Here is a 27745-nt window from a genome sequence, read left to right as displayed (position 1 = left end):
GCAGCTGTGCTAGGGCTGCCCACGTGCGTCACTTACACCCCCCAGCACCTCTATGGGGGGGACGCCTAGCGAGCCCCGTCTCTGCAGGACAGAAAACTAGTCCGAGAGACGCTAAGCCGGCCTACCAGTTCTCCATCTCACAGGACTGGTCATTCCAGACTAGGACTCGAACTCGGACCCACGTTTGTTATCACGGTTCTACCGTGCTTTGTGTGCTTATTTTGTGTATAATACATTTGTTTCTGGCATGAAAGGACATTTAATAAATGATCGGTTGTCTTGCCTATCTCTTTAGCTCACAATCTTTATATTTTTGAATTGTACTCTTTTCCCCTGGAGAAAGGAATGGAAAGAGCAGTGGTCAAGAATGAGCTGGGGCTCCATTCTTTATCTGTTACCTCATCTCATCCAAGTCCCCAACCAGGGAGAAAAATCAAATGTCCTCTTCATCTTTTAAAGAGAGGTCTCCAGTGATGGTGACTTACTCAACTCCAAAACCAAGTCTGGGGGAAGGGCACATGCAGCAACCAGAGCAGTATCATGTATAGGAAGGTGAAAAGAGCTCAGGGGGTCAGCCTGATTTAATTTCAATCGATAAAAGAATACCACACACTAAAAAAAATAGCATGCAATGGATTGGCTCTTTCTTGACATCTAGCAAGTTTCCACAGCCCATATGTAACATTATCGTGAACTAGTGAAAGGAAGAGTCCACAGATAGGGAAAATCAATGCCACAGGCAGGCTGAAACCCAGGCTGGAGGAAAGGAAGGGAAAGGGCATAGTTAAGAAAAGGGGAAAGTCTGGGAAAAAGATATCATCACAAGGATTCTCAAGCATCATTCAGCAATCATAAAATCATTCATTCAAGAAAGAGTTACTTAGGTCCTATTTTGTGCAAGATTTTAGAGGGCAAAGAAAGACCGCAGGGTCCATGGTAGCAGCAAGTGGTGGGGCTATAATACAGTTCTCATTCTGGTACCTTGCACATTTTTACTCAGTATAAAGGGAAAAAATAAAGTAAAATAATACTATGTAAACTCTACACATTGTTGAAATAAAATTAAAGAAGACCTAAATACCTGGACAGACACACCACGCACATTCCTGGATCAGATGACAGTGCTCTTGGAATGTCAGTGCTCCACAGAGCGATCCATATATTCAACGTGGTCTCGATCACAATCCCAGTGGGCTCCTCTGCAGTAACTGACTAGCTGCTGCTACAATTCATATGGGAATTCGAGTGTCTCAGTAACCAAAACGTACTTGAAAAAGAGGAACAACGTGAGAGGACTTGTAATTCTCAATTTCAAACCTTACAACTGTATCTCCAGGTGAGATTAGAGGCCATTTTAACTTATTACTGTGTTTATCCTTATTTTCTAAATTCTCTACAACGAATATACCTGTTAGAATAAGAAAAATAAAAAGTAAGGTATCTTTTAAAACATGCACAACGATTCATTCTTTGGGAAAAAAATTATTTTAACTATAAAGAGATAAACAAATATCTAGTGAAAAAAGACTACTAAAAAAAAGGGTGCATTTACATTTTTCATAAATTGAAAACTGAAAAACACAAACACATCAAGTTTCTAGGGAGACAAATACAAAATATCAACACTTATTTTCAAAAATTCTAATTGAACATTGAAAACTCAAGAAAGGGAATATCGTGATTGACAGCCAACTGCAAACACATGGAGAGCAAAGGCCTAGAAATCACAGTTCCTTTAAATCTGCTATTAACTCAATAGGAGAGGAAATTCCTCCCTGAGGGGACAGTGGAATCCCATGCATAAGACAGGATACACAGTACAAACTGCACTAGAATCTGGGGTGATTTTCTTAGAACAATTCTGAAGTTACAACATTGCTGAAAAACTATAAAAACACTGACAGACAGATTAAAACACACGGTCATATATATTATATAGAAACATATGAAGTCTGCTCCCATATTACATAGAAATATAAACATATTTGTGCATTTATAGGCACTGATTACTTTATCTCAGATAGAATATTTCAACTAAAACAAAAAATCAATTATACACACCTCTTGTCAAATCTACTTGATAAGTTACTCTGCTATGTAACCATAATGTGTCTAAGATAGATCTAAAATTAGTGAAAAAGATCTTTGTATGGTTTCTTGAATTCTTCTCAAAATTCCAAGCTTAATTTTAAAATAGATCTGAGCAGTATTTCTATATTATCTTTTCCCTTGTGAAATGAACAACATAGTCTGTTGTCAAAATTCTGTCCTTACAATGATTCACGAGCACCGTATCCTCACAAAACTGCTGGACAGCAAGGCGCTATCCAGACACTGTGACCAAACAAATGAAACACAAGGAAGACAGTGACACTATTCTGGAGGGCATATAATCTGTGTCAACACCGGGTTTTTATTTGATTAGTTTGATTGGGTAGCAAGATGAAATCAATCAAGTACTTTCTTCTTTGAGCATGTTGTAAGTCATGACTCTTTTCAGTGTCATGAGCAGGAAAGAGTTAAGCATGACTTGATTAGGTCAAATAGCAACAATCATAACCGGAGAGTGAGTAATAAAGAAGTTAACTGATAGCAATACTTCTGCCTACATGAGACCTAAAATAAATCTACACTGATATCTGAAAGGAAAATGAGGAGATGTGGTCCCCAAAGAGAAAACAAACTAACAAGAAATCAAAAACGGTAACAGTTTTTCATTAAAGATTCCAGGAAGGAGTGGAGCATGTTGGTGAAAAGCACAGATGTTGGGGACAAACATTAGGGTCTGAACTCCCACAGCACTGGGTAGCTGTGACACTGATATGTCAGTGAAATTTTCTGCATCTCAGTCTCCTATCCATAGACTGGGGACAACAACCGCACCCATCTCCTAGAACGGTCCTACGAATTAAGTTATTTTATATATAAAATTTTAAATAAAATACCTCAGATTTTATATAATACCCCAAAAGCACAAGGAACAAAGAAAACAGAGATAAACTGGAGTTCATCAAAATTTGAAACTTTGCTTCAAAGGGCACCATCCAGAGAGTGAAAAACCAATACACAGGAGAAAATTTTTTCAAATCATTTATCTGATTAGGAATTTGTATCTCCAAGTGAAAAAAAAAAAAAACCCTACAACTCAACAATAAAAAGGCAACTCAATTAAAAGGTCAATAAAGGATCTGAAAAGGTATTTTTCAAGGAAAATATACAAATGGCCAATAAGGACAATGAAACGATGTTCAATATCATTAGCTCTAAGGGAAATCAAGTCAAAACCACTAGAAGAAACCGCTTCACACCCACAACAATAGGTTATAATAAAAAAAAAAATAACAAGCACTAATGAGGACACAGAGGAAGCGGAGCAGGCAGCAGTTGCTGGTGAGGACGTAACACAGTGTGGCCACTTTGGTAAACAGCCTGGCAGGTCCTCAGGGAGTTGAACATTTGGTTTCTGAATGACCCAGCAATTCTGCTGTCTGGGCACACGTAAGAGAACTGAAAACAAATGTCCACATAAAAAATCCTAAAGGAATTTTTGCGGCGACACTACTCATCACAGCCAAAAAGCAGAAACAACACAAATGCCTATCACCTGATGAATGGGTAAACAGTGGGGCCCAGCCATACAGTGGAATATTATTCAGCAATAGCAAAGCATAGAGTACTGACCCAGGCCACAACGTGGACAAACATTGAAAACGTTACTCAGTATGAAAGAAGTCAGTCACAATAGACGGTTCCACTTACATGAAGTGACTAGATTTAAATGAAATGTCGAGTACAGGCAAATCCACAGAGAGAGAAGAGTGGCTCATTGGGGCTGGGGGAGGATGGGGAAGATGGAAATATCTGCTTATGCATACGGGGATTCCTGTTGGGGGGAAGAAAATGTTCTAAGATTGAATGGGATGCACAATTCTGGGCATAGAGTAAAAACCGCTGTACATTTTAATGGGTGAATTGTAATAAAACTGTTAAGAAAAAAAGCACCTCGGGCCAGTACCTTCACATAGTAAATGCAAATTGCTAAATCTTATTACAGGAAGAAGAAACTGCCCTCAGCATGAAAGCAGGAGATCAGCAAATGTGAGTTAACCGTAATTGGACAAGAGCATTTCACTTGAAACAGTTGCTGAGTGTACACGAAATATTCAGAATCAGGAAAATTAGTTTCACATCACGAAGAAGCATTCTGCTTCAAATGCAGATCAAGGATTCGGCAAGCCAAGCTGCTAGAAATGACCAGAGAAGATACCTGGTCTGTAAAACAAGCACCAGAGCCAGCAAGGAAGTGGTGATGAGGAAAGCAGGCGGCCGAAAATCTGTAACAGTTTGCTACAAATAATTTCTCCACTGAAAATTCAAAAATAAAATGAATGTGATGTAATGCTCTGTTGACCTCACGTGAATGGCCTTCCTTCGGTTCTCGACTGTTCTGTAACCCCGATTGAGAGACTCAGGAGAATCAGCATGGCTCCTGGGAGTCCCCAAATGACTGCCCACCAGCACGTTGACCACCATCACATCTGCCAGGGTGGAATTGCAGAGAAGAGACCACCTTCTGAAAGGAAATGTTGACAAGGGAAGAAAAGGCTGCAGTCAGTCCTGGGACAGAGGCCCTCTGAGCAGAGGCCAGAAGGCTTCAGGTGAACTGCAGTGGCTCTGGGGCAAGAAGGGACCACGGGGGAGCATATCTCAATTCTCTCCTCTCTCTCTCTCTCGGGTAGGAGAGATAAAGCCTGCATACTTCTCACCTGGAACTGTGGCATCTGGCTGGCAGAAGTCTTACCAGCACGGAATGATTATTCAAGACTCTGTGTAAAAAGTCAAGAAATCGAGAGGGAGTAGGGAGCCAACTCCACGAGCCTCTCAAATGCTCCCATATTTATTGTGTATAATCAAAGGAAAAATTCATCAACAGTTGTGAGATAGTAAGGAGGAACTTCGGGAAAGACGGGATGAGGCAGAGATTGTAAAATCCACAATGAGTACAAAGGATTAGTGTATCTTTAGGGAAGTCATGGGGAGAGGGGAACAAGATACATTTTTAGATATGTGAATTACAAAGCAGACCACCAGACCAGCCAGGTCCTTGTTTTGGGGATAATAGACTATCTAACAGCACACAAGCCCAGCGTTTATTGCTGAGGGCCACGGTCCTTGCTTTTCAACCAGCAGAGTGCTATCTAAAACCTCAACTATGCAAGCAAAGCATTGTCTCTGCTTTTTAAGGCAAGGAGACTGGTGTGAGGATGCACAGGCACTTGTTTGCAAAGCAGTTTCTAAGCATATTTTTTTTCTTATCAAAGTTCACAGGCGGCTGGGGTGTGTTACAGTTTGTTAAACCAGTCATGGGCTTTCACATGGAACCATTACAGAGGACACCCTAGGATGACAAATCCTGCCTCTGGGTCTTTTCCTGCCATCTTCAGCCACTCTAGCAGGGTCTAGGCACATCCGTGAATAACGATCCTACAGAACCACCCACACTTTTAAATCCTGGTGCTTGAAACTTAATTTTAGCTCTATACAACTTACCGTAGAAAAGTTTCAGAAATAAAAGATATGATATCCCTTTTATATCTCATCATATTACTGATTTTTCTGATTGCTCTAAGCTGCTTCTACTTGGTAAAGCACATAATTCTACAGGTGAACTCAGTAATTTCCATTGGGCATATCTATCCATTTTGGGCTCGCTAACTAATATTGGTCAAATATCGATACACTTAATTGATTTATTTGTTTATCAATTTCAGCCGGGAGGATAGGGATTGTCACTCTTTTCCTCAGCCCACCCTCAAACCTTTTCTCATCAACTCAGGACTCCTGAAAACAAAACAAAGTATTTGTTTCCCTTCTACTCTTTCCACAAACACAACAGGAAACATCAGCCTGGAGAAAGAATTAAACACAAATGTTAAAACAAAAATCTACAAACCTGAAGCAACTCCATCTACGAATCATGATACACAATGAAATGAGAGTAAGTGTGTCAGGCACAAAGCATGCGTGAGCCTGACCACCTCATTTCTATTCTTCAAAGGAAGGAAGGATTTTGTATTTTTTTATCATTCTTTGTCATTGTTTCTGATTATGCCAAAAAATAGTTTATGAAATAATTATGCACTGCAATAACAGATTTTTATTGTATCAAGTATAGATGGCATTCAGAGGGGATAGGAAAACCCAGCTCTGTAAAAAATGCAAAATTTCTTCCCCTGTTAATAACACGTATACAAAATGCAACAGAGAATTCAAATTTTTGTGGAGAGGAGCAAAAGCCACAGAACAAAAGCAAAGTCATTACAATGAGTCAATTCAAAATTCACTGGACAATAATGCTCAATGCATTCAAAGAATTTTAAAGGCACACTGCAAACCATTCACTTAATGATCTACAGGCTAGAGGAAGCATTTCCCTCTTTAAAAGACAACAGAAATCAATAGGGTGCCCCAACTAACAAGGACCAAAGAACAATCAGGTTTTTAACGGTTCTCATAAATCAGCATGTTCTAAACATCAAAATCCAGAAATTTTAAACATTCATTCAAACCACAATGAAACAAGCATTTCAAAAAAAAAATAAATAAAACAAAGAAACTAAGCACACAGATCATGTACATAGATTAATAAGCATGTCTTGTACCGCTGGAAGAAAGAACAGGCTATAGCCTTTTACTTGAAAAATAAAACTACTTTTAAAGATAACTGCTAAAACACATTTCACCATTCATGTTGCTTTCAAAAATCTGAGGCACTTGTATCTGATCAGAAAAGCAATTCTGAGTAATAGTATGTTACAATTCAGCGCCAGATTGCTTTAGAATAAAAAAGAAAAGCTACTGTTCCTCAAATCCTGCACAGAGTGTGAAGTGCCTCCCGGCCTCTTTCTCCTCCCGTTTTCTATGCTTATGCTCCCCAACCCTTCTGAAACAAGTATGAAAACCTCTTATTCCCAATATGCCAAATGACAAAAGAATATCAATTTATTTGTGTAAATATATGCCTACACCTTGAACTTGAGGAGAAATGTATCAGAAGTCTATATGGAACTTATTTCTACCTTCCTGAAATCACACACACAAACGTTCACACAGACACAGACACATACCCCCTGGATTAATGGACACTTCAAAAGCTTACGAATTCCAACTTCTAGAAGATAAATTTGTAGTTAGTTTAAAATACAATTTTGTCAGCTTTTGAAAGCCTTGATCATCTGCTAAACCATCCAAATATCAAAGAGACCCAATTAGCCTTCTCTGTATAATGTAATTTCCATTGATGGCAAAACAGACCCTAAGAAGTACTGGATCAAAGACTCGTGTTTATCACTACCTATGATCGTTTTTAAGCACATTAACAGATTCAGAAATGTATGTCTCAACAACATTTATTCTTATTGAAATAGCATACGTGTTCAATTGTCTATACAGAGACTAGGTCCCATGATGGTGTTTAAGATCTATTTTGTGTATTGCAATATTTATTTTCAAGTGCAGACAAGGAGGGTGTGTATTACTCAGTTGTAGATCACCTACTTAGCATGCACAATGTCCTGGCTTCAATCCCCAGTACCTCGAAAAAAATAAATAAAAATAAGTGCATATTTAAAAATAAGAATAAAGTTATAAAAAAATACAGACTAAAAACCACTGCAATCTAGCTGCTACAATTATACTAAAAAAACAAGGGTTTCTATCAAACACTGACTATATGCCAATCACAGAGACAATCACAAATCACACCTGACAACCATCACGTGTGATTCTCAGCAAACCTACTAAGTAGACACGGATGAGCAACCCGGCACTGCGGATGAGGAGACGGATCTCGGAGGAGCCGTGGACGCTGACCGTCCTGCTCCCCGCGACACCACGTCAGCCCAGGATGAGCGCTGACAGAGCTGCTCTGAGTGGACACCCAGCTGCCTGGAGCCTTGGGGCACTGGGGAGTCCCAGAAAACACTAAAAATTGTTCAGTGAAAAACCAGCTCAAATATATTACATTGTGCCACATCCTTTAAACAGGGAACATGACTGAGACTTTTTGATGCCTCCGTGTCCTTTCCGCCATCATCAATTATTTGCCCTCTCAGCGTGACCATTGATGAACTGGACCCCATATGAAGTGCACTCAGATGGCAGAGCTTTTAAAGCTGTTTTATGAAGTTTGTAAGACTCTGTCTATGCCTCACCCAGGCGGTCATCCATCACTTCTCACCGATGTGGACGTACCACCTGAAATCACTCCTTTCTCCTTTTTAAAATCCCTTCATCTAATCCAGACTTTTCAACAGCAAAGCAGCAGCTCAACCACAGACAGTGGACAGCTTCTCACCAAATGGACTCGAACAGCCCATCGGAATACCTGGAAGCCCTTTTCTTCTATTAAACCCACTTCCGGGTACTTCATCATTTTCTGATTGGTGGACTTGGCCACCGACTGGCCAACTCATAGAGCTCCCAGCCTCACATCCGGGGGTGGGAGAGGACCCTGCTGTTTGGAGAAATCAGTGAGGAAGGCGGACATCCTCCAGCCAGGTCTGCACGGGTAGAAGTGCAACAGTGTGCTCAGAAATTATACCTTTAGCTTCCCTGGGCTCCCATGGACTGGTTTCACATTAACCAAACTCATGACACACTGATGCAAGAAAACCAGAAACTTATTAATGTAACAGAAGAAGTGAAACTATAAACCAGACTGAAATATCAGAGTTCAACCATGAGTACATTTTCTCCTCCACAGCCCAATCACGGGCAGGCAGTCACATGGCAACCATGGACAGAAGCAGAGCAGGAAGGGTTTCTAGATTAACTCAATGGACTAAATTTCTGTTATACGAACAGATCTGCTGCCCAGAAGACATTTAACGCCAATCACGGTGCACTGTCCGTGGACAGTGGCCGAGACATGACAGTGAGCACCTGTGTAACTCTTCTTTCCCTGTCCTTTCTGGGCTAACTGATGCAAAGTGGTACAAAGATTCAGGGATGCAGATACCTCTAAACACCCAAAGCCCATCTCTGGGAGCCTCAAAACCAGACAGCCAGGGTTTAAATACCAGCTCTGCCACTTATTAGCTCTGTGACCTTGGCCAACTTACTTACCCTCTCCGTGCCGAAATTTCCACACTGTAAAACTGGGATAACATTCAATCCTTCCTTACTCATTTGTTGAGAAGTTTGAAGGATTCATTTCTGTAAAACTCTCAGAAAAGTATGTAGCACATATTTGTTGTTCAACAAATGTCAACTTAATATAAAAGTGATTTACAAGTCTCCCTTCTAATAATATTATGTGTTTCCTGGCTAGAATAAGTCCCAAAGAAAATCCTTATTTCTCCTTTTATAAACTCTTGGGGAGCACCCTCCCATTCCATCCCACCACCTGTTTAAACTAGGTACGTGATGCCTCCTCCCAAATCCTCTGGGCCATGGAGAGTGCTTCTCCCTTCATACCCCTGGCCGCTGGATCACAGCTAGCCCTCGTCACACTAACAGGGTGAGGTGTGAGTCCGGGGAGACAAGCAGGGATTGTGAAACCCTACTTTCCCTCCAGTGTTGGTCACCATTGGGAAGCACCTGGGATGCTCAGCTCCATGTCAGGACAGCCCTGTGCATGAAGGGGCAGGTCCTCTCAAGGGAAGGCTCGCTGTGGCCCAGAGTTACCTGGGACAGGGTGAGTCTCTAATTCTGGGACACAGTATCATGACACACATTTTCCCACAGCCCTGAAGTTCATGGAGAACGTGGCTTCATCAGTAACAAAGAAGACATTTATCGCCTGCCTACTCTTTTGTGTCATCTCTCAGTTGGCTGCTGGAGACAACATGCATATAAGTATTGGATCCCCTTAGGCCCCAACATATATGAAGTAACAAAAAATTCTGTGGCTTAACGTTGGTTCAGGGTGACTGTGCAACAGTTCTGACTCTGCTGATGCTTAATTATGGGTGTAGGAAGTATGGAACCTCCTCAAATATCTTTCATCATAAAGCCAGCTTTTCTTGTTTTCCTGTTTCTTAGTAATTGACAAAGACTATAAAATGATGGCTTCACACCAAACAGCAGCTAAAGATTATGAGCCCTCTTGAAATACCCACTGTGGTAAACACTTTACATAATTTCTAATTCTCACAATTCTACAAACAGGTACCAACGTCCCAATCTCTCAGACGAGGGAAAATCTCAGAACGAACTGACTCAGGCTCACTTGGCTCAGTGGCAGCGCGTGCACGCAAACCCAAGTCAAAAAACTACACCCCTTCCTATATGTACCAAATCTCCTACCACTAATTAACACACAGCAGCGGGGTCAATACTCAGGGAACCCAGCACACTTTTCAGATTTAAGGTGCTCCAGAGGCCGCTACTAGCTGTTTTATAAATTCCCGGCTCACTGGTTTCTAACACTGGAAGAAAAGTCCGATTTTGCCATTGTTTACACAGCAAGTCTGAGATGTTCACAGCGAGATGACAGAATAAAACTAAAATATAAGCAGAACAATTTTTCCAGGTAGACAGACATAATGGACATTGTGCTATTCTGAAGCATCAAGCAAAGAAATCAAAACAAAATAACGTTGTTTAAGCCTTCTTTAACAAACATGAAAATTAAGACGGTAAGAAGGTGCAACAAGCGCCACCTATGGCTAAAAAGACCTTCCAGGTTGCCAGGAAGCATGCAACACAAAATTGCCTGTAGGATCAGAAACGAGAATCAGATAACTAAAAGCTTCTGTAGCACATATTGCACTTTGCTTCGGGGGAAGCGAGGGTAACTCAGTATTTAATCTGATATTGCTAATACTCCTGAATATAAACAAAAGACACAGGCTCATGGAAACTCATCTTAGAAGAGGAAAGAATCCAGTCCAGCCACTTCATTTTACAGGAGGGGAGACTGAGACATGGGATCTGTCCTCCTTGCAATCGGCAGCAAATCTCTCCTAGGCCTCATGTCTTGCACTGTAGCAAAAACGAACAGATTTGTACTAGGCCTATATTCATAAAAGCCGCGTCTGTATTTTTCCGAAAGTAGGTTACCTAAGTATCTTGCAACATACTTCTCAAAATCCAGGAAATCATACGTTTGTTGAAATACAAAAACATTTATTTACATAATAAAACAGCATGAGCTTTATTGTCTCTATTAAAAAAGTTACATATCAAATCAATGTTTTGATATTTTAAACCTGTTAAGAGTGCAGGAAAAAAGATCAAAATTTTCTTTAATCACAAAAGAGAGAAGCTTATTCCCTGAAAATGATCAATGTGGATGTCAGAATCCAACGAATTTAAATGTCTGAGTGGATGGTTACACGGCAACATGACATCTGAGTTCTAACAATACACATTCTGTGTAAATAATCTTCAAGGTCGTCTGCTTAAGGCAATTTAACTAGTCCCTGTCTCACTAGAATGATACAGATTTCATTAAAACTTCATAGTGCACTAAAAAATAAATGAATCCTTGTTACTTTAAGCCATATTCATATATATCATATATATACATATTAAATATACATCAGTAATAAGCCACCCTCTTTAGTATTCAGAGTTGATCCTTCTAAAATATCTGTCATTGTGACAGCACATTTTTACTAAGCACCTCTTGAGTTCTTTGTATACAAGGCTACTAACTCTCACAGTCAGACAAGTTAAACGATATTACTCAAATTTCACAAATGAGGAAATGTACTTTAGCCATGAAAACAACTTATATATACATCATCAGGAAAGAAAAGAATAAAGATTTTCTTAAAATATTCACTGACAATCTTTTCTTCCATATTAAGACTACATAAAACCAATTCAGTCTTTGTAAGTATTTCTGTCAATAAGGGCCACTAGAGAAAAACAAGTAATATCATCAGCAGTGGTTGGACTTTCAAAGCCCCCTTCTCATTTGCACTATAATTATTTTTAATGTTTTGTTTTTAGTGCTTACAGAGCACTAAAATACATAAAAATTAACTTTTTATGCCACTACCTGAGAATTAAACATCTGTGAAAATGTACAATTTTAATTTATGCCACTCTGTCTCACATTCTCACTGGTGTCTCCCCTTTGAAGGCCTCATCAGGCTGAGATCACTAAAATCGGCCATTTATGGAGTCACAGGGGTTCGGGTAACCACTCAACGGGAGGCTGATTAGAGAAGCAATTAAGAATGCATCCTGTGCAGCCTGGGTTCCAGCACCGAGCTAGCCACCGCCAGCTGCATGTGATTTGGGACAAGCTGCTCCATCTCTCAATCCCTCAGCTGCAAAAAAGGAGACACTGATACCTACCCTCAAACACATGCTATGAAGTAAAACATGAGGAAAGTATTTTAGCCTTAGGGAGGTGTCCACTCAGAGCGAGTTTGGTCATTATGATGATGAGGATATCTGTTAATAAATTGAGCTAGACCAAAAAGGAGAAATCACCTTAAAGGAGAAACATTTTAAGTCAATGAACATTTCCTTTTGGATGGATTGCAGAATATTCTATTCATTTTTTTAATAAACCAAGTTTTGTCCATTAATAATAGATTTACAGGTTCATGGACAAGTCTCCAGAAAAAGAATTAGAGGCCTTTAACCTCTGAATACTAAGAAAGTAAATTTAAAAAAAAATCAGGGTGGAGATTATACCTCATTTGGGAGAGTATGTGCTTAGCATGCATGAGGCCCTCAGTTCAGTCCCCACTAACTCAATTTAAAAACTTTTTTTTTTAAGAAATGGAGAATTAAAGCAAAAAGATGGAGGAATATAGAAATTTTTTAGAGACTCATCTCAGATTTAAGATGGGGAAAAAACCATCCATTTCTCAGAGGAAATCTTGAGAACTATGTAAACTGAATCTGAGATGTCTAGTCTTCTAACATTATTCATGAATTCATATTACCAAGTCTTAAAACTACCTGATAATCCACAGTTGTGATACTGATCACAACAGCTGCCAACACGGATCTAGCTCTGGCTAGGAATGCTCTGTTCTGACATCTCTGCCCCTGAGGCCTCACCAGGCTTAGAGCACTAAATTCAGTCATTAATGAGCATCTCCTGTAAGTCCTCCCTTTGTGCTCCTCACTCTCCCCTCACCAGCCCCTCTGAGTTAAACACTGTTATCATCATCCCCACCCGCATATAAGGCCACTGAGGCACAGAGACTAAACCCTTTCCAGGTCATATTGGCATTAAAGGACGTCTGTATTTCTGCTGTTTTGCTTTTGACAAAGGAATCTGAGATATCAATTCAAGGGAGACTGTTAAATAATAAAATCTGTCAGGTCTTCACCTCAAAGAGCAGATACTATAAATTCCTGATGTAGGATGAGGCTGCCGCCACAAACTGACTCAGCTTGAAATTAATATCCAAGATGAAGCAGCGGATACACGTAAATATTCACGATTGTCAACTCCGCTCACGGGTCTGGGCCCTTCACTGCTTGAACTGGGGTGAATAGTCCACCCGTGTCAGGGAGGGAAGCGCGGCTTTTCCAGGTCTCCCCAAGGCTTCACGGGCTATTTCCCCCCACAGACTGTCCTCAACAATTAAAAAGCTCTCAAGATTTTTACACCATGCAAAACTGAAATACATTTCTTCAGATGGAGCACTTTCTCAGGCTTAAATTTATTTTGCCTACACTCAGCAGGGGGGGTAAAAGAAACAAGACTCTGCAAAGTCTCTGATTCTCACCATTCACACTAGTAGAAAGGCCACTGCACAAGATGTCTCTTCAGAGTGCATGGTGAGAAGAAAATAAAGCCGCCCCCAACCACAGGCACTCCCAGAGACAGCGCTCAGCAGTCTTCTGCACACTCACGGTTGTGCAGCCCTCATCACCATCTTTTTCCAGAACACTTCATCACCCCAAAAGAATCCCCCTGTCACTAGCAGTCACTCCCTAACCCCCCTCCACCTAGCCCTTTGCAACCATCACCTGCTCTCCGCCTCTGCATGTGCCTATTCTGGGCATTTCAGATCACTGAAGTCAACAATATGTGGCCGTGTGTGTCTGCTCCCTTTCACTTAACATGCTCTTGTGAAGGCTCTTCCATGTTGAAGTGGTATCAGCATCTCTTTTTTTTTTTTTGAAAACGTTAAAGTTTATTAGAGGGTTGTAAGTACTATCAAAAAAGTAGAGTGGAGCATAAGTGATTGTGTTTCAAAGAGAAAAGTGCGGGTTGAGCAGTCAGAGTGGACTTCCCAGAAGAGGTGGCCTTTTTCATTTTCCTCTTTTCCTTTTTTATTCACTCTTACGTCTGAATAATGTTTCACTAAATGGAGATTCTACATTCTGTTCATCCATTCAGCAGCTATGTATGGACGAGGTCCAGAAGGATGAGTGTATGAGGCGACTTGCAGGGATGGCATTTAAGCAAAGGGCAAGATGTGCTTTCAAAAAAAAGCCCACAAACAGAGGCGCAAGGAAATTCAGTGCGTTTCTGAGCAAAGTGCATGCTTGCTTCGGCAGGACAACCGTGCAGGGCTGGGGCGGATATTGGCAGGAATCACGGCGTGGGAGTCACCTGAGAAGACTCCCCACTGCACGCAGCTCAGCCAATTCTCCTCCCTCATCCTGTATTGTTAGAGCCATATTTCTAGGTTTCTCTTATTTCAAGTAATAGCACTTTAACTACATATCTGATCATTTGCATCAGACCACTTTACCTCCAAGGCACAGAAAATTATTCACTAACCGGAGCAGCTACAGGACATAACGGTGATGGATTAGGGAGTCCTGCAGCATCCCAGCCTACATGCACAAACCCCACATGTGCCCTGGTGATGTCCGGAAAATTAAACGCATGGAAATATCTCACTGCTGGTACACGACATCTGCCCTCAAATTGCCCCAAACTCATGCTGGCAAAGCACTACTCAGCCCTCTCACTACAAAGAAAAAAAAAATGCTAAGAAGGCAAATTTAGGCTCTTCCATTGAAAACCAGCAACCATCAATGCCAGTATCTGAGTTGGAATGCTCCTGAATTCTAAAACCACTGCGCCGTTACTTTTCAAATGTGGAAGTCATATATGAATTCCACGTAGATGATATTACAGTAGGATTTTTCTTTTCAAAATTTCCAGTTGCAACATTAGCACAAGAAAGTTTATGTTTCAGCTTTAAAAAAAATCAATTATCTTCCACTTTCTTAATTTTGAACCTATTATTATTTTATAAATGGAGCTATGCTGCATAATATAAACAAACTGAATTCTGCAAACAAGACCTTTATGACCTCACTATTTCAGAGCAAACTTTAATGGTGTTTTGAGAGGTGGGGCCTGGGGTGTTCAGTAACAGCTCACTAAGGATGTGCTATTAAGTAATGCAAAGGCTCTAACTCCACATTAGCTCAGAAACCAAAGCCTTACTTTATCATTTTTAAATTTTGCTATTCTTTGGAATATTAAATTTCTTTAAAGATATGATTTTTTTGAGAAAGACAACAGCTGTATTAAATTTCCTCTCACCAAGAAAGCAATATTTATCAAGAATAAATACCCCATGGAAATCGAAATGACGGGAGGTTTCTAGCTAAGTGAACATGCAGATCTGAACAGAAATCTAAATCCTATCAGATCTCACTCGAACCAGCTCAACAAAGTCCTGGGCTACCCTGGAACTTAGCTCTCCTGTTCCAAAAGTTGGCTAAGCTAAGATCATCACACAAGGCATGGAAGGAGAGAAGAGGAAAGTACACCTGGCAGCCTCCATCTCTTTCCTTCCAGCCAAAAGTCGCCTCTCGGGCGACCCAGATAACAAGCCCTCCCCATAAGGAAATCCGGCATCCACACTGCCCCAGCCGTCCCCAAGCAGCCCTGACGCCCCTCTCCCAGCCTGTGAATGGTGTTTTAGTGGCCCCCCCCAGTTGGTGGCACCCTCCCCCTCTTCCCCGCTACACACACACACACACACAGAGCAACGGCAGCCTTCCCAAATCACAAAGTTGATTACATCACCCCACTTCAAACACTTCAGAGGCTCCCTGGTGGAATTCTAGCCCCGCCCCCGACACTGCTTACCCAGCCTCAACCCAGTTTCCAGGTCCCCAGTGACCTCAGGGACCCCCTGTCCTGCTCCTACTTCCCACTTACCTCCAGGCTCATTTTGATTGTTTCCCAAGGAAGACTTCCCTCCCTCCAACCTCCGCAATTTGTTCCTCTGTTCCTAGAACATTCTAGGCTAAGTCAACTTCTGACACTGCTAAGCTCACAAGAAGCAAATACATTTGGCTTACTAATGTGGGTCCACCCACTCTCCCCTAGACACACAGAAGTGCGCGTGTTATGAATAAATGAATGACGGGGTGGGTCTCAAAGGGACAGACAGACCTGCTCTCGCCCGTCCCGACCCTTCTGTCTGTAGAATATCAGAAGCAAAACCAGAAGTACCTTTCCTGAGGGTCACTTCCTGCTGACACCCTTCACTGCCTCCAGTGTCTGTTCAAATAAAACCCAACGTCTTCCAAAGCCCTTCACCCCAGGCTCTCTCCAGGGTCCTCCCAAGCAGGGGAACACTCCACCCTGGACCACACAGGACACTCTCCTCAGGTCCCCACCCCACAAGCCTCCAGGCCTCTGCCCGGTCTGCACCTGCCACCTGAGCCACACTCTTGACTCCTTCTCCTGGCTGACACTTACTCTGTCCTCACGAATGAATGTAGAGCCCATTTCTTCAAGGAAGTCCTCTCTGATAATGTCCTTTAGGTCTTGGCAGGGCTCCATCTATAGCAACAGTACATGGTGACCAACTGGGTGTTTGCCCACTCCTTTGAAACCACGAACTCTTGGGGGCCACGTGGGAAGGAGTGAGAGATTACAAGAGGGGTGGGGGAAGCAAAAAGCAAAAATCACAGCCCAAGTCCCAAATTCAAGGATTCTTTCTCAGAAAAAAGTATAAACTATTTCACACCTGTGCAATTTGGCTACTATTTTTGTGGCTTGTGAACAGCAAGAGATTGGTGTTCTAGTCCAAAACCCGGGTTACATGCAAAGAAATGTATATATTCATATCCAAAGGAAACCAGAGCTGTTCAACAACAGTTTGCAGTTAGAATAGAAAGGAACTTTGATAAAGGCAATCTCTCTCTCCCTCTTCTTTCTTTTCTGGCATCATATAATTTTAGAAGTATTTGCGTGACTAAGAGATGGCTACAGCCCGTGATTCTGCACTGGAGTGTTTGGGGCTGAGGAAGCCCAGATTACATTCACTGCGTAAATGCAATCACACCAACACACTGATAGGTGCCGTGGTGGTGGAGCTGATGTTCCAAAGCAGGCAACCTTACTCTGTAAGAGAACTCTAAATAGAAAGTAAGAATTGCAATGTTCTGTACTCAATTTCATTCGATATATGGGTCATTAACTGATAGAATATCTTCACTAATGTAACCCAAAAATAAATTGTCAACGTCGATTTTCTTCATCTGACCGTTTTATGCTCTTTGGTTATCAAACCCTCACTCCATATGGAAAGCTCAGGCCTATGCTGCAGCAGTTACATCCCGTGGAAGAAAGCCGATCAAGGGAGAACTGGAGAGTTTCCCTTCAGAAGCTCCTAAGTCTGGTTTTGCAATTGTAAGTCATTTGCAACCATGTCATCGTCAAAGGAGTAAGACCTTACCTCTGTGGGGCGAAAAGCACTGCGGTGCTTCTGAACCATCAAAGAACACTGAGCTTTGTGAAACTGTCCTGAGACACTTACGTTGTATTTTTTGTGAAAGGCTCCAAAACTGACCCAATTCACCAATCCAGGTACAACAGAGAGGTACCGGAATTAGTAGAGAAAACATGTCCTTGAAGTCTGACAAGGCCCTGCTTGAATCCTGCTACAGCATTGACTAGCCGCTAAACGGACCAATTCCTTAACCCCTCTGAGAAGGCTTCCCAATCCGCAAAAGGGAGCTGCCATCGCCCACCTGGGAGGCATGGATGAGAATGCAACACGCAAGTAGGGCTGCCGACAGGTACCTGACACGGGGACTGACTAGCTTCCCTCCGCTGCCCTTCTCCCCTTTAAACTTGCACTGTTCCCCCTGGTAAGAATCAAACCCCTGGAAAAGACTGCCCGAATCTTCTGTGTATCCCTGAATACATGCATTACCCTTAGGAGGCCAGAAAAACAACTGCCTCCTCCCCAGTCACTATCAATGTTCTTAAGAGTCTGGGTATTATCAACTCAAATTTTCAGGGAGAGTATTCCAGAACTTTGCACGCACCATTCTCCAGGTTGGCTCCCCTCCCATTGCCAACTATTCTCACCTCAGATCCTCTGTCTGATTGTCTTCTGTTCATTGGAAAGCGAGTCCAGTAGGGTGGCGACTCCCAAGGACGCCCTCCCTCCCTCACAGGTGAGTGTGACTACTTTCTCCCCACTCCAAATCCAGCTTCTTAGAAGTCTACCCTCCCGGACCCTGCAGACTCTGCATCTTCCCAAGACACACACGTGGCCACGACCCTCCTTTCAGATTTCTTCCAGGCTGGCCCTGCCCAACCCCCGGCCCCTTAAGGATAAATGGCATTAGTCTGAAAATCGCAAACGCCGCAGACTGACACACGAAAGCTGCATGGTCTGGGCTTTCCTCCAACCCAGGCACAGCTCTGCCCCGCCTCAGCCTCAGTCTGCAGCTCTCAAGATGATCTAATTCACATGCGCGTCTGTGAAGGCCAGCTAAGAATGACGACTCCCAACGTGTATCTCTAGTCTGGCTCCTTCACCTGAGCCCCAGGGCCATAGACCCGAGTGCCTCTTTGAAGTCCTAACTTGGATGACAAATGGCATCTTAAAAATGCCTCATGTCCGCCATTTACTCTGGAATTCGATTCCTGGCAGGTACCTCCCAGACACCCCATTTTAGTAACAGCCCCAGCACCCACCTATGTGTTTGAGGTCACATTCAATTTCCACTGTCCCCTCCCCCAAACCCTGCCCTGGAATCAGTCCTGTTATATCCGTCACTAAGCCCATCTCAAGTCTGGTTCTGCAGGGACCACGGCCGGAACCCCACAAGCTCACAGCATGGTGCACTGAGTCACAGTCCTCCAAAGGGTGCTCCCTGGAGGGGGAGGCATCTCCTGCCACTGGTCACCTCAGAAGGCACTGTATTCTCACAAAGGAGGCCCAGGAGAAGGGACTCAAGGTTCTCCCGTGGTCTGAGATTTGAAGGGCCCGAGGTGTGGGGGAGCTCCTAATTAGCAGACACAGTTGTCAGTAAGCAGACGAGGATGGAGGAACCCAGGCAAGGCTGTTCTCACTCCGACCCCTGGGCTCTCGGGAGCCACGGGAAAGGCCTGTGTCCAGGGCATAGCCCGGCCATCACAGATCCCAGCCTGCATTTGCCAACCCGGACAGACTAGACTCCTTCTACTTGCGACATTTACTTCTGATCTGTTCCCCACCCACAATGTGATGGACTCCTTCAGATATTCTCTCCTGTCTGAAGCGAGACAAATTCAGTGAAAAATGAAGTGTCCACATTTGGACCAGAGCATGAAAGGAGAAACAAGGCCTCATGGTCAGCATGATGGTGGCGGCCGAACACTTTCACCGGGTGAGATGAACCATGGTGGGGGTGAGAATCCAAGGTCCTAGGTCGGCCAACGCATCTTCCTTCACAGTTGACTGGGGTGTTGGAGACTCACTCCCGCAAACTAACGACAAGGCCGACAGAGGTGGACGTCAGCTGCAACAGACCCGGAGTCAGCTATTTACTGCCAACATGGGTTAAAAGTAAAGGCCGGTGCAGGGAGGCCTGCACGGCTGCTGAGGCAAACCACAGACCCGGATCTGAATGCCCACTGGCTGGAGCAGGGTGGAAGCTACGGTCCCCATTAACAGTCCCTATGTCCACCAGATCCAGGTGAGCCAGCTACTTAGGAGAAGGACATGTTGTCCTGATACTCAGATAAACCAGCCTCGTAAAGGGAACAAAAGAGTGGCATGGATTTTAGACCAACTTCTGCCTCTTTGTGAAGGCAAAGTAAAGTAAATGGCACGGGAAGTAAAATGCAAAAAAAAAAAAAAAATTAAATAACAAAACGGTGACTGCTTCCTCCAACAGCTGCTCACCCCCGAGCCTGCCACTTCCTCACCAGTGACCGCCGGCCAGGCAGCGCCGTCACGCGCGTCACACAGCGACAGCCAGGAACCGAGTGCCAAGCACGTTTGTGTAAAAGAAAGAATGTAGCAAGATGCTGCAGAATTTGACTTTACAAGTTTAAATACTCCATGAAAAACATCCCTCAGCAGCCGCCTAAATGAATTCGCATCTCACTTCTTCAAAACAATCAAATTTAATAAGGGCGCATTTGTCACCAAATATAAGGAGGACCAAACTGGTTCCTTAAAGCAAGGATTTTAAGAGGTATCAAACACCAGTGGGTGATGTGCTAAAAAAATTAGAAAATAAAAACATGACAAGGATAATACATGGATTAAGGCAGCTGTTAAGTTTTTGCTTTTTAAAGCGATGGAGACAGCACGGAGGGCGATCTAGCTATTTCCAATGCAGGGTGTGCACAGCCCACATTTTCAGACGCAACAACATGCTCACAGGGCAGTACAAGAGAAAAAGGAATAAAGAAAAAGGAAAAGAGGAACAAGAGAAAATTAGAAACACACAAGAACAAAAATGACTTTGACAGCACGTACAAGAATTTACGTGAGTGTGTGAGGCCAGGGACGCGGGGATGGTGAGACCCACCCTCACCTCCTTCTCCAGGGAGAGCAGGGGCCTGAGGGGAGCGGCGCTGCCGGGGGACCTCAACGTGGTCAGCGCCCCTAACCAAAACTCCACATACATGGGTCTAGGCAGGTCTTAAGCTACAAATTGTGGTCACATTTCAGGCTGGACAGTTTTATGCACTTCCACCAAGAGTAGCAGGAGAGAATTAGGCTCTGTTCCTGCACCAAAGCATTGTTTAAAAAATTAATGTCTGTGGAATAGTAAAAGCAACAATGGAGTAAAAGTGATTGGAGGAGAACGTGCTTGACCCTAGCTCAGTGGCCGCCTTATCTCACTGACGTTAAGATGCTGGCTGAGACCTTACGGTACCAAAACAGACAGACGCACCAGGAGGGAGGTTTAATGCGCTGCTATATTTTGATGCCGGGAGCCATGCCTGGTACACGAGGTTCTGGGTAAACAATGGTGACTGTGTCAACCACTATGGGCTAAGCACATATCCAGCTACTCCTCCAAATCCCAAGGGCAGACTTCAAAAGGCAAAAACAAGCAGGAATTCTCTGGTGGGTCCGCAGACCCAGAGCCAAGCAGTTGCTGAGCAAAAATGTCACCAGTGCCTCCTGTGACAAGAGGAGGCACTGGCCTGGGGGCTGGGGCAGGGCTCCAGGCTTCCACTGCTCACCCACCAGTCTGTCCAGGGGGAGAAGGTGGTCCCTGCTTACTTTGCACCGATGCACCTACCTTGACTGACGCCTGGAGGATCAGCAGAATGTGACATGTGAGGTGAACGGACCCAGCCTCGGTGTAGCCCGGTGCTGGCAGCTGTGCCCTCAGCAGTGCCCAGGCTCCTAAACCTGACACTTCATCTCCAAGGAGCAGATGGGGAGCGCGCACATGTAGATCACAGGGACCTGTGAGGACAAAACAGATCATGGCCACGACATGCCTTGCCCCTTCCTTAAGCATGTTCCGGAGGAACAGGAAATTCATCCAGAGCTCGCTAGGCACCTCACGCAGGTGGGACTCGGGTCTTCTTGCCTATCACTCACAGGGCTGATCTGGATATTCTTTTTATCAATTCTCTGGCATCTTCTCCTCCAACTTCCCAACAACCAGAAAGTAGAATCTGATCTTAGTTAATTTCAAGAATCACAGAGCACCGCCTCCACAGCGGGCCCGGCAGCACGTGCCAGGTCGTCCGACCATCACCTGTGGGACCGCCATGAGCCCTCTCCAGACTCAAGGACCGAGGCCGTAGGCCGGGTGTACACAGATTCCCTCACTCTCCCCAGCAAAGGGGGACCACCTCTCGGCAAAGGCATCTCACCCTCTTCTGTCCGAGGGACAGCACAATAGATACACGGGGAAACAGAGCAGAAGTTGGGGGGTTAGGCAGCCCAGAAGAGCTCGTCTGTAATTCCGAGGCAAAGTGGGGCCGTTGACTTAATCACAGGGAAAAAGTGAGGATGAACATTTCTCTGCTCTTTCCCATACTCCGTGATACGCCTTTCCCTGCATAAGGAGTTCATTCGGAGGTCCCTGGCGGTGTTTCTGATGTCCTAACATGGCATGCTGCCTGTCGGGCAGGAAGAGAGGGCCTGAGCCGAACAGGTGCTGAGCCTGGGAGGCAGGAGACACTGGCTCCAAGCCAGCTCAACCAGCGCCTCATTCTGCCTCTCGGGATTCAGCATCTCATCTATAAGCAAAGGGATGAGACTGTCCCAGGAAACGCTGCCCAACAGAAATGAAATGAGAGCCATGTAAAGAAAGTTTCCCAGTTGCCACATTTAAAACGGTAAACAAAGAAACAAACCAACAAACAAAAAACAAGTGCTAGAAACTGATTTTAAGAACATATCTTACATAATCTACTGTATGTAAAATACTAACATTTTGACATGTAATCAATAGAGGAAGTAACAAGATAGTTTATATGCTTTTAGTAGACAAGCCTCAGCGTCTCATGTGCATTTGAACTACAGCACATCTCAGCTCAGACCAGCCTCCTCCCCAGTGCTCCTAGCATCAGTGGCTGTGGCTACTCTATTGAACAGCAACTCCAGGGGTCCCACCAGGGTCCTGGCTGAAAAGCAGGAGTAAGTGCTCTAACACTATCACTAAAAGGATCTCTCTGAAACAAAGGCGGATTCACTTTTAAATGTCTGTAAACCGGCGGGCTGCACCTCCCTCACCCCTTGGATACAAAAGAGACCTATTCCTTGCTGATCTCTTTCTGGATGGAGAGAAGAAACCCGGCACACAGCCAGGGTGGACTGGCCTCCAGGTAAACTTACCTGCTGTCTGTGTCCAGTCCCATGAAGTCCTCCTTCTCAAACGGCATGCAGAGGAGTGGGATCTTATCCCCAGGCTTGTCAGGGGCCCCATCCAGCCACTTGGACTTGAGCAAGATGAAGAGTGACTCAGTGAAGTCCTCGATCCTCTTCTCCACCACCCTGCAGTCCTCGTAAATTGAAGGCCACGTCGGTGCGCGGCTGCTTGGCTTACCTCCCCATGCAGCACAAAGACAAAGAGCTGAGAGTCATTAAGCGTGATGCCATACAGCTCCTCTGCACGTGGAGCTTCTCGAAGGCCTTGGCCGAGAGGCAGTCGGTAATGGTGACAAGGCCCACAACCATGCGGTGGGTCTGGAAGACGCTCCATCCATTCTTGGGCGCATAGTGGTGCCTGTAGTGCGTACAGAGTGCGCCCTGGGAGCTGCACGGGCTGATCTGGCTCACCAAGGAGATTCGCTTATAGATGCAAAAGAAATTCTCCTCTGAGATGATCCCCACTGGTTTGACCACCACGGGAAGAGTCTCATAGTCCTCAGCACACTGCACGTAGTCAGGAATGCTCATGTTGCAGGCCCTGCCAAGAGGGGAGAGGAGATCGAGGTAAATATTGTGCTGTGTGCTGTGGGCGCCTCTGGGTTGCGGTGACCTGGTGTGTACCAGCCAGAAGGCAGGGGAAGCCCAAGCAAATCCAGGGGTACAGTTTGTCCTTCAGAGCCTGCACATGGCTACCGTAGCTTGGATCACTTTACCCAGCTTTTGGTCTAGGCTTCCTGCCCCTGCAGAGAAGGGTCATTTCTTGTTTTCTGTTTCAAAGCACCTAGCAAGGCCCTGATGCAAAGTCACTGCTCAAAAATGCGGAATAAAGAAATGAAAAAAGGAACTGCTTTCCGCAACCCCCTTCAGCAGAATATAAAGAAAAGGACAAAAGTAGGAGCAAAAGATGTGGATTTCAATTCCAATTTAATTGAACCCCTAAGCTGCAGAATAATGGATAAGAAAACTTGCCTTGGGGAGGAGGGTACAGTTCAGTGGTAGAGCACATGCTTATCATGTACGAGGTCCCAGTACCTCATTTTAATAAATGACACAAATAAATAAACCTAATTACCCTCCTCAAAAAATACTTTTTAATTCAAAATTCGAAAAACACCTTGCAATTGACACAACATTGTAAACTTGACTATATTTCAATTAAAAAAAAAATCCTTGCCTTACAAGAATATATCTGGATTACGGAAGTTTGCAAATGTAAAATGCCTAGGGTACCAACTGCATAAAAAGGGGTGATTACAAATTTACTATCCCTCCTTTATGAGCTATATTTCCTTCGGGGGGGTAATAACCTCTCAGAGCTAATTTTCTCAGATTTAAAAAAAAGTAAATATTACCTGATTCTCAGTACTGCTGAAGAATCAGATAACCCTATGAAAGCATCTGACCCACAGAGGTTACTCAATAAATGTTTGTTGAATGAATGAATAAACAAGCAAAATGAATGCTGCTCCCTGCCACAGACCATCATAATGGTACTGCTTGGAAATCTCAAGCCCACGTTCCACCCGTCTCTACACTAACCATGTGGGTGACCTGGGCAGGCGTGTGTGCTTCTCTAAGCCCCAGTTTAATCGTGAATAGAAATGATGGCAATAACACAAACCTCAAATTGTTAGTGAGTCAGTAATTAATCGTACCCCAACTTTGCAAGATGGAACCATTAAGGAAAACTGGGAAAAGGGTCCATAGGCCCTCTCCATATTATCTCTTACAACTACATGGGAATCTACATTATATCTCAAAATAAAATTTCTACTTTTTTAAAGAAGCTATTGAGGTTAAATGTGCTCACTGTCTCAAAAAAGGAACACACAGAAAAAATAGGACAATGCCCAGCACATGAGATACACTCAGTTAACATTCCCACTGAACCCACAGGTCCCTCCAAATTCAGAGCAAGAGGATGGGTCCTCGTGGCAAGAGGCCACTGCACCTGAAGCTAACAAAGCTAATGGTGCTCACTTCCAAGAGTCCCTGTCACCACCCTTGTTCTAATTTTCTATTTGTAATTTTTTTCCTTTTTATTACATAGAAACTCCCAATTGCATAGCCTTCACCTGACTAGACATCAAGACGGCAGCCCTTCAAAACCTGACCACAGAGATCATGATGGCAGCCCTTCTTGGTGAAACAATAAAATGAAAAGCCATTTCCACAAGACCTCTGTGTAAATCTACTAGGGAACTTCATCCTGGACTGAGGAAGAGGACTGGGGAGAAGGGGTAATCTGGGGCATAGAGAACTATGGGCCACCTGTCCCACGATGGACTTTAGACTCAACCATCACCCTCCAGGAAATTTAAAATACACAGCGACATAGTGCTATGGGCAAGATTTTTTTCTAAAGTCCCTGAATCCCTTGCAGGTCTTGTTTCTACTGAGACACAAATAGATTATGTGTATATTGTTTCACAAAAGCCTTAAAATATTATCACCCCAACTTGACACATCAAGAAACTGAGGTAGAGAGGTTTGTCACATTGTGCAAGATTAAAGAGAGGCCACGACAGACACCATATTTAAATCCAAGCCCCTGCTCCAGTGCTCACACTAGAAAGTGTGACATACTGCCCCTTTTCTGCCCTCTCCCTGCAATAAATCTCTGAAGAGTATTTTCTGTGCAACCTGGAATCACAATCACATCAATTTTCCACAAAGAGCTATGTGACTCCTTGCAGGAAGTAACAAAATCTAAAGTGTTGGGATGGGAGGAGAGATTTGCATTTTCTGTTTCTCAAAGGAAACATGGCTTTAAAAGAAACTGAAAAGCACTTATCTAGTCTAAGCCCTCATTGTGCAGAGAAAGAAACGGAGGGTCAGAAGAGATGAGGAAAGGGCCTTATTAACAAATATTTCCTCAGCACAACACCAAGCCAGCCCTGGGAACTACTGGGGGAGGATCTGGGAGGCCCAGGAGAATGAGTGTTAGAAAACGGAAAGAGAAGAAGCATACAAGGCCCTGTCTCTACACCACCATACCATGAAATTCCACCAAATTACCCAGTATGGGGGCAGCCAATAATAAGGAGGGTTAAACAGGTTACAGAAACCTGGAAGTCTCAACCATAGTGGAAATTCCAACATTTACTATGTTTTTTTTCCCAATTCAAGCATCAACTCAGTGGGCACTCTGTACCAGGGACTACACGAGGCCTGGAGTTCTCCCAAATACAGATCTCTATTACCACGTGTGCAAAGCATATAAAGGCCACCAGAAGGAAAGCGCTCACAGATAACATGGAATTACTGAAACTGAAAGCAGCCAAAGAGCATATATTAATAGGAAAAATGGTGCTGCTACAAATGGACTCATGGACATAGAAAGCAAACTGTGCTTAGCAGGCAGGAAAGGGGAGATTAACAGATACACGTTAATAAATATAAAATAAATGACAAGAGCCTACTATATAGCACAGGGAACTATATTCAATTTCTTGTAATGAGTTCTACTAAAAACAATATAATACATATGTATATACATATGCATATGTTTATAACTGAATCTCTGCTGTACACCTGAAACTAACGTTGTAAATTGACTACACTTCAATAAAAAATAAATTAAAAAAATAATTAAAAATAAAAGCAACGCCATTAAGAAAAAAAAAAGAATACTGTAATCCCCTTAGCTGTAGGTGCTGGAGAATCCTGGTTGCAAGCACCAAGTCCACTGGATCACTCCAGCACTGGCTGTCACTCTTTCTGACCATTAGAGAGTCACTTGGCTTCACTGAGGTTACTTTTCTCTTCTGTGAAAGGCTACAGTAGCAACTAACGATGTATAGAATCTCATCATTCACAAGCCCAACAATTAGTGAGGACTTCCCATGGGCCAGGCTCTGGAGAGATGAAAAGATACAGTCCCAGATATATTCATGGGTAGAAGAAATTTATGCCATAAAGACATTAATTCTTCCTGTTTTGATACACAGATTCATTGCAATTCTGATTAGAATTCCTACCAGATATTTCATGGAATGTAACAAGTTATTTTATGGTCAGGAATAGGCATGAAACTTCTTTAGAAACACCACTGAGGAGGGGTGGGTATGTCACTCATTTTCACTGGTCTTTGTGATGTGATGAAAACGTTCTGGAATAATAATTGTTGCACCACTGTGAATATGCTAAAAGTTGCTGAATTGTACCATTTAAATGGATGGACTTCATGGTGTGTGAACAATATCACAATAAAGCTGTTATATGAAAAAATATTTCTTGACAATTATTTTTCCCTTTATACTACTAGTCTGCCCCACGATTTAAGAAAAACAAAAAACCAAAACAAACCAAACTGTGCCAGGAGCTCTTTAGGACTGCAATGTCCCTGGGTCTCCAACGCCTCTGGTGGTGCTCTTCCTGTTAACGCACCCTAGCTGGGCTGGGCTAGTTAGGGACTGTAACTAGCTTTTTATAATCGACGGTTACACGTTTCACACTGGGAGTGGGAAGGAAGGAGCATGTCACAGCCTCATGCCTTCAGCTCATTTTTAACTGAACCAAGCCCTGCTTTCAACACTGTAATCCCTGGCACTATAAAAACACGTGACATCAACAAGCACCGGCATCATTACACCTGAAAGTGTTCAAGGTACTTACCTGGGGCAGAAACACTGAGGGAGGAGACAGAAGCTCGCTCAGCACTGAGGATCCACTTTCCCGACTCCACCAGAAGCTGCGCTTTACAGCTGGAGGCT

General features: G+C 43.5%; 1 protein-coding gene across 1 annotated transcript; it reads right to left on the bottom strand.

The window, feature by feature from the left end:
* Positions 1-631: 631 nt before the first annotated feature.
* On the bottom strand, positions 632-27745 carry LOC135320838 (uncharacterized). Its single transcript, XM_064483892.1, has 5 exons — positions 27648-27745; positions 23206-23568; positions 22995-23098; positions 21442-21611; positions 632-1267 (listed from the first exon to the last, which is right to left on the bottom strand). Exons 2-5 carry the CDS (start codon positions 23556-23558, stop codon positions 1223-1225), a joined length of 672 nt encoding a protein of 223 aa, XP_064339962.1. The 5' UTR covers positions 23559-23568; positions 27648-27745; the 3' UTR covers positions 632-1222.

Source organism: Camelus dromedarius, unplaced genomic scaffold, assembly GCF_036321535.1.
Source record: "Camelus dromedarius isolate mCamDro1 unplaced genomic scaffold, mCamDro1.pat HAP1_SCAFFOLD_185, whole genome shotgun sequence".
Classification (NCBI taxonomy): Eukaryota; Metazoa; Chordata; class Mammalia; order Artiodactyla; family Camelidae; genus Camelus; species Camelus dromedarius.
This window is presented reverse-complemented; position numbering and strand designations above follow the sequence as displayed.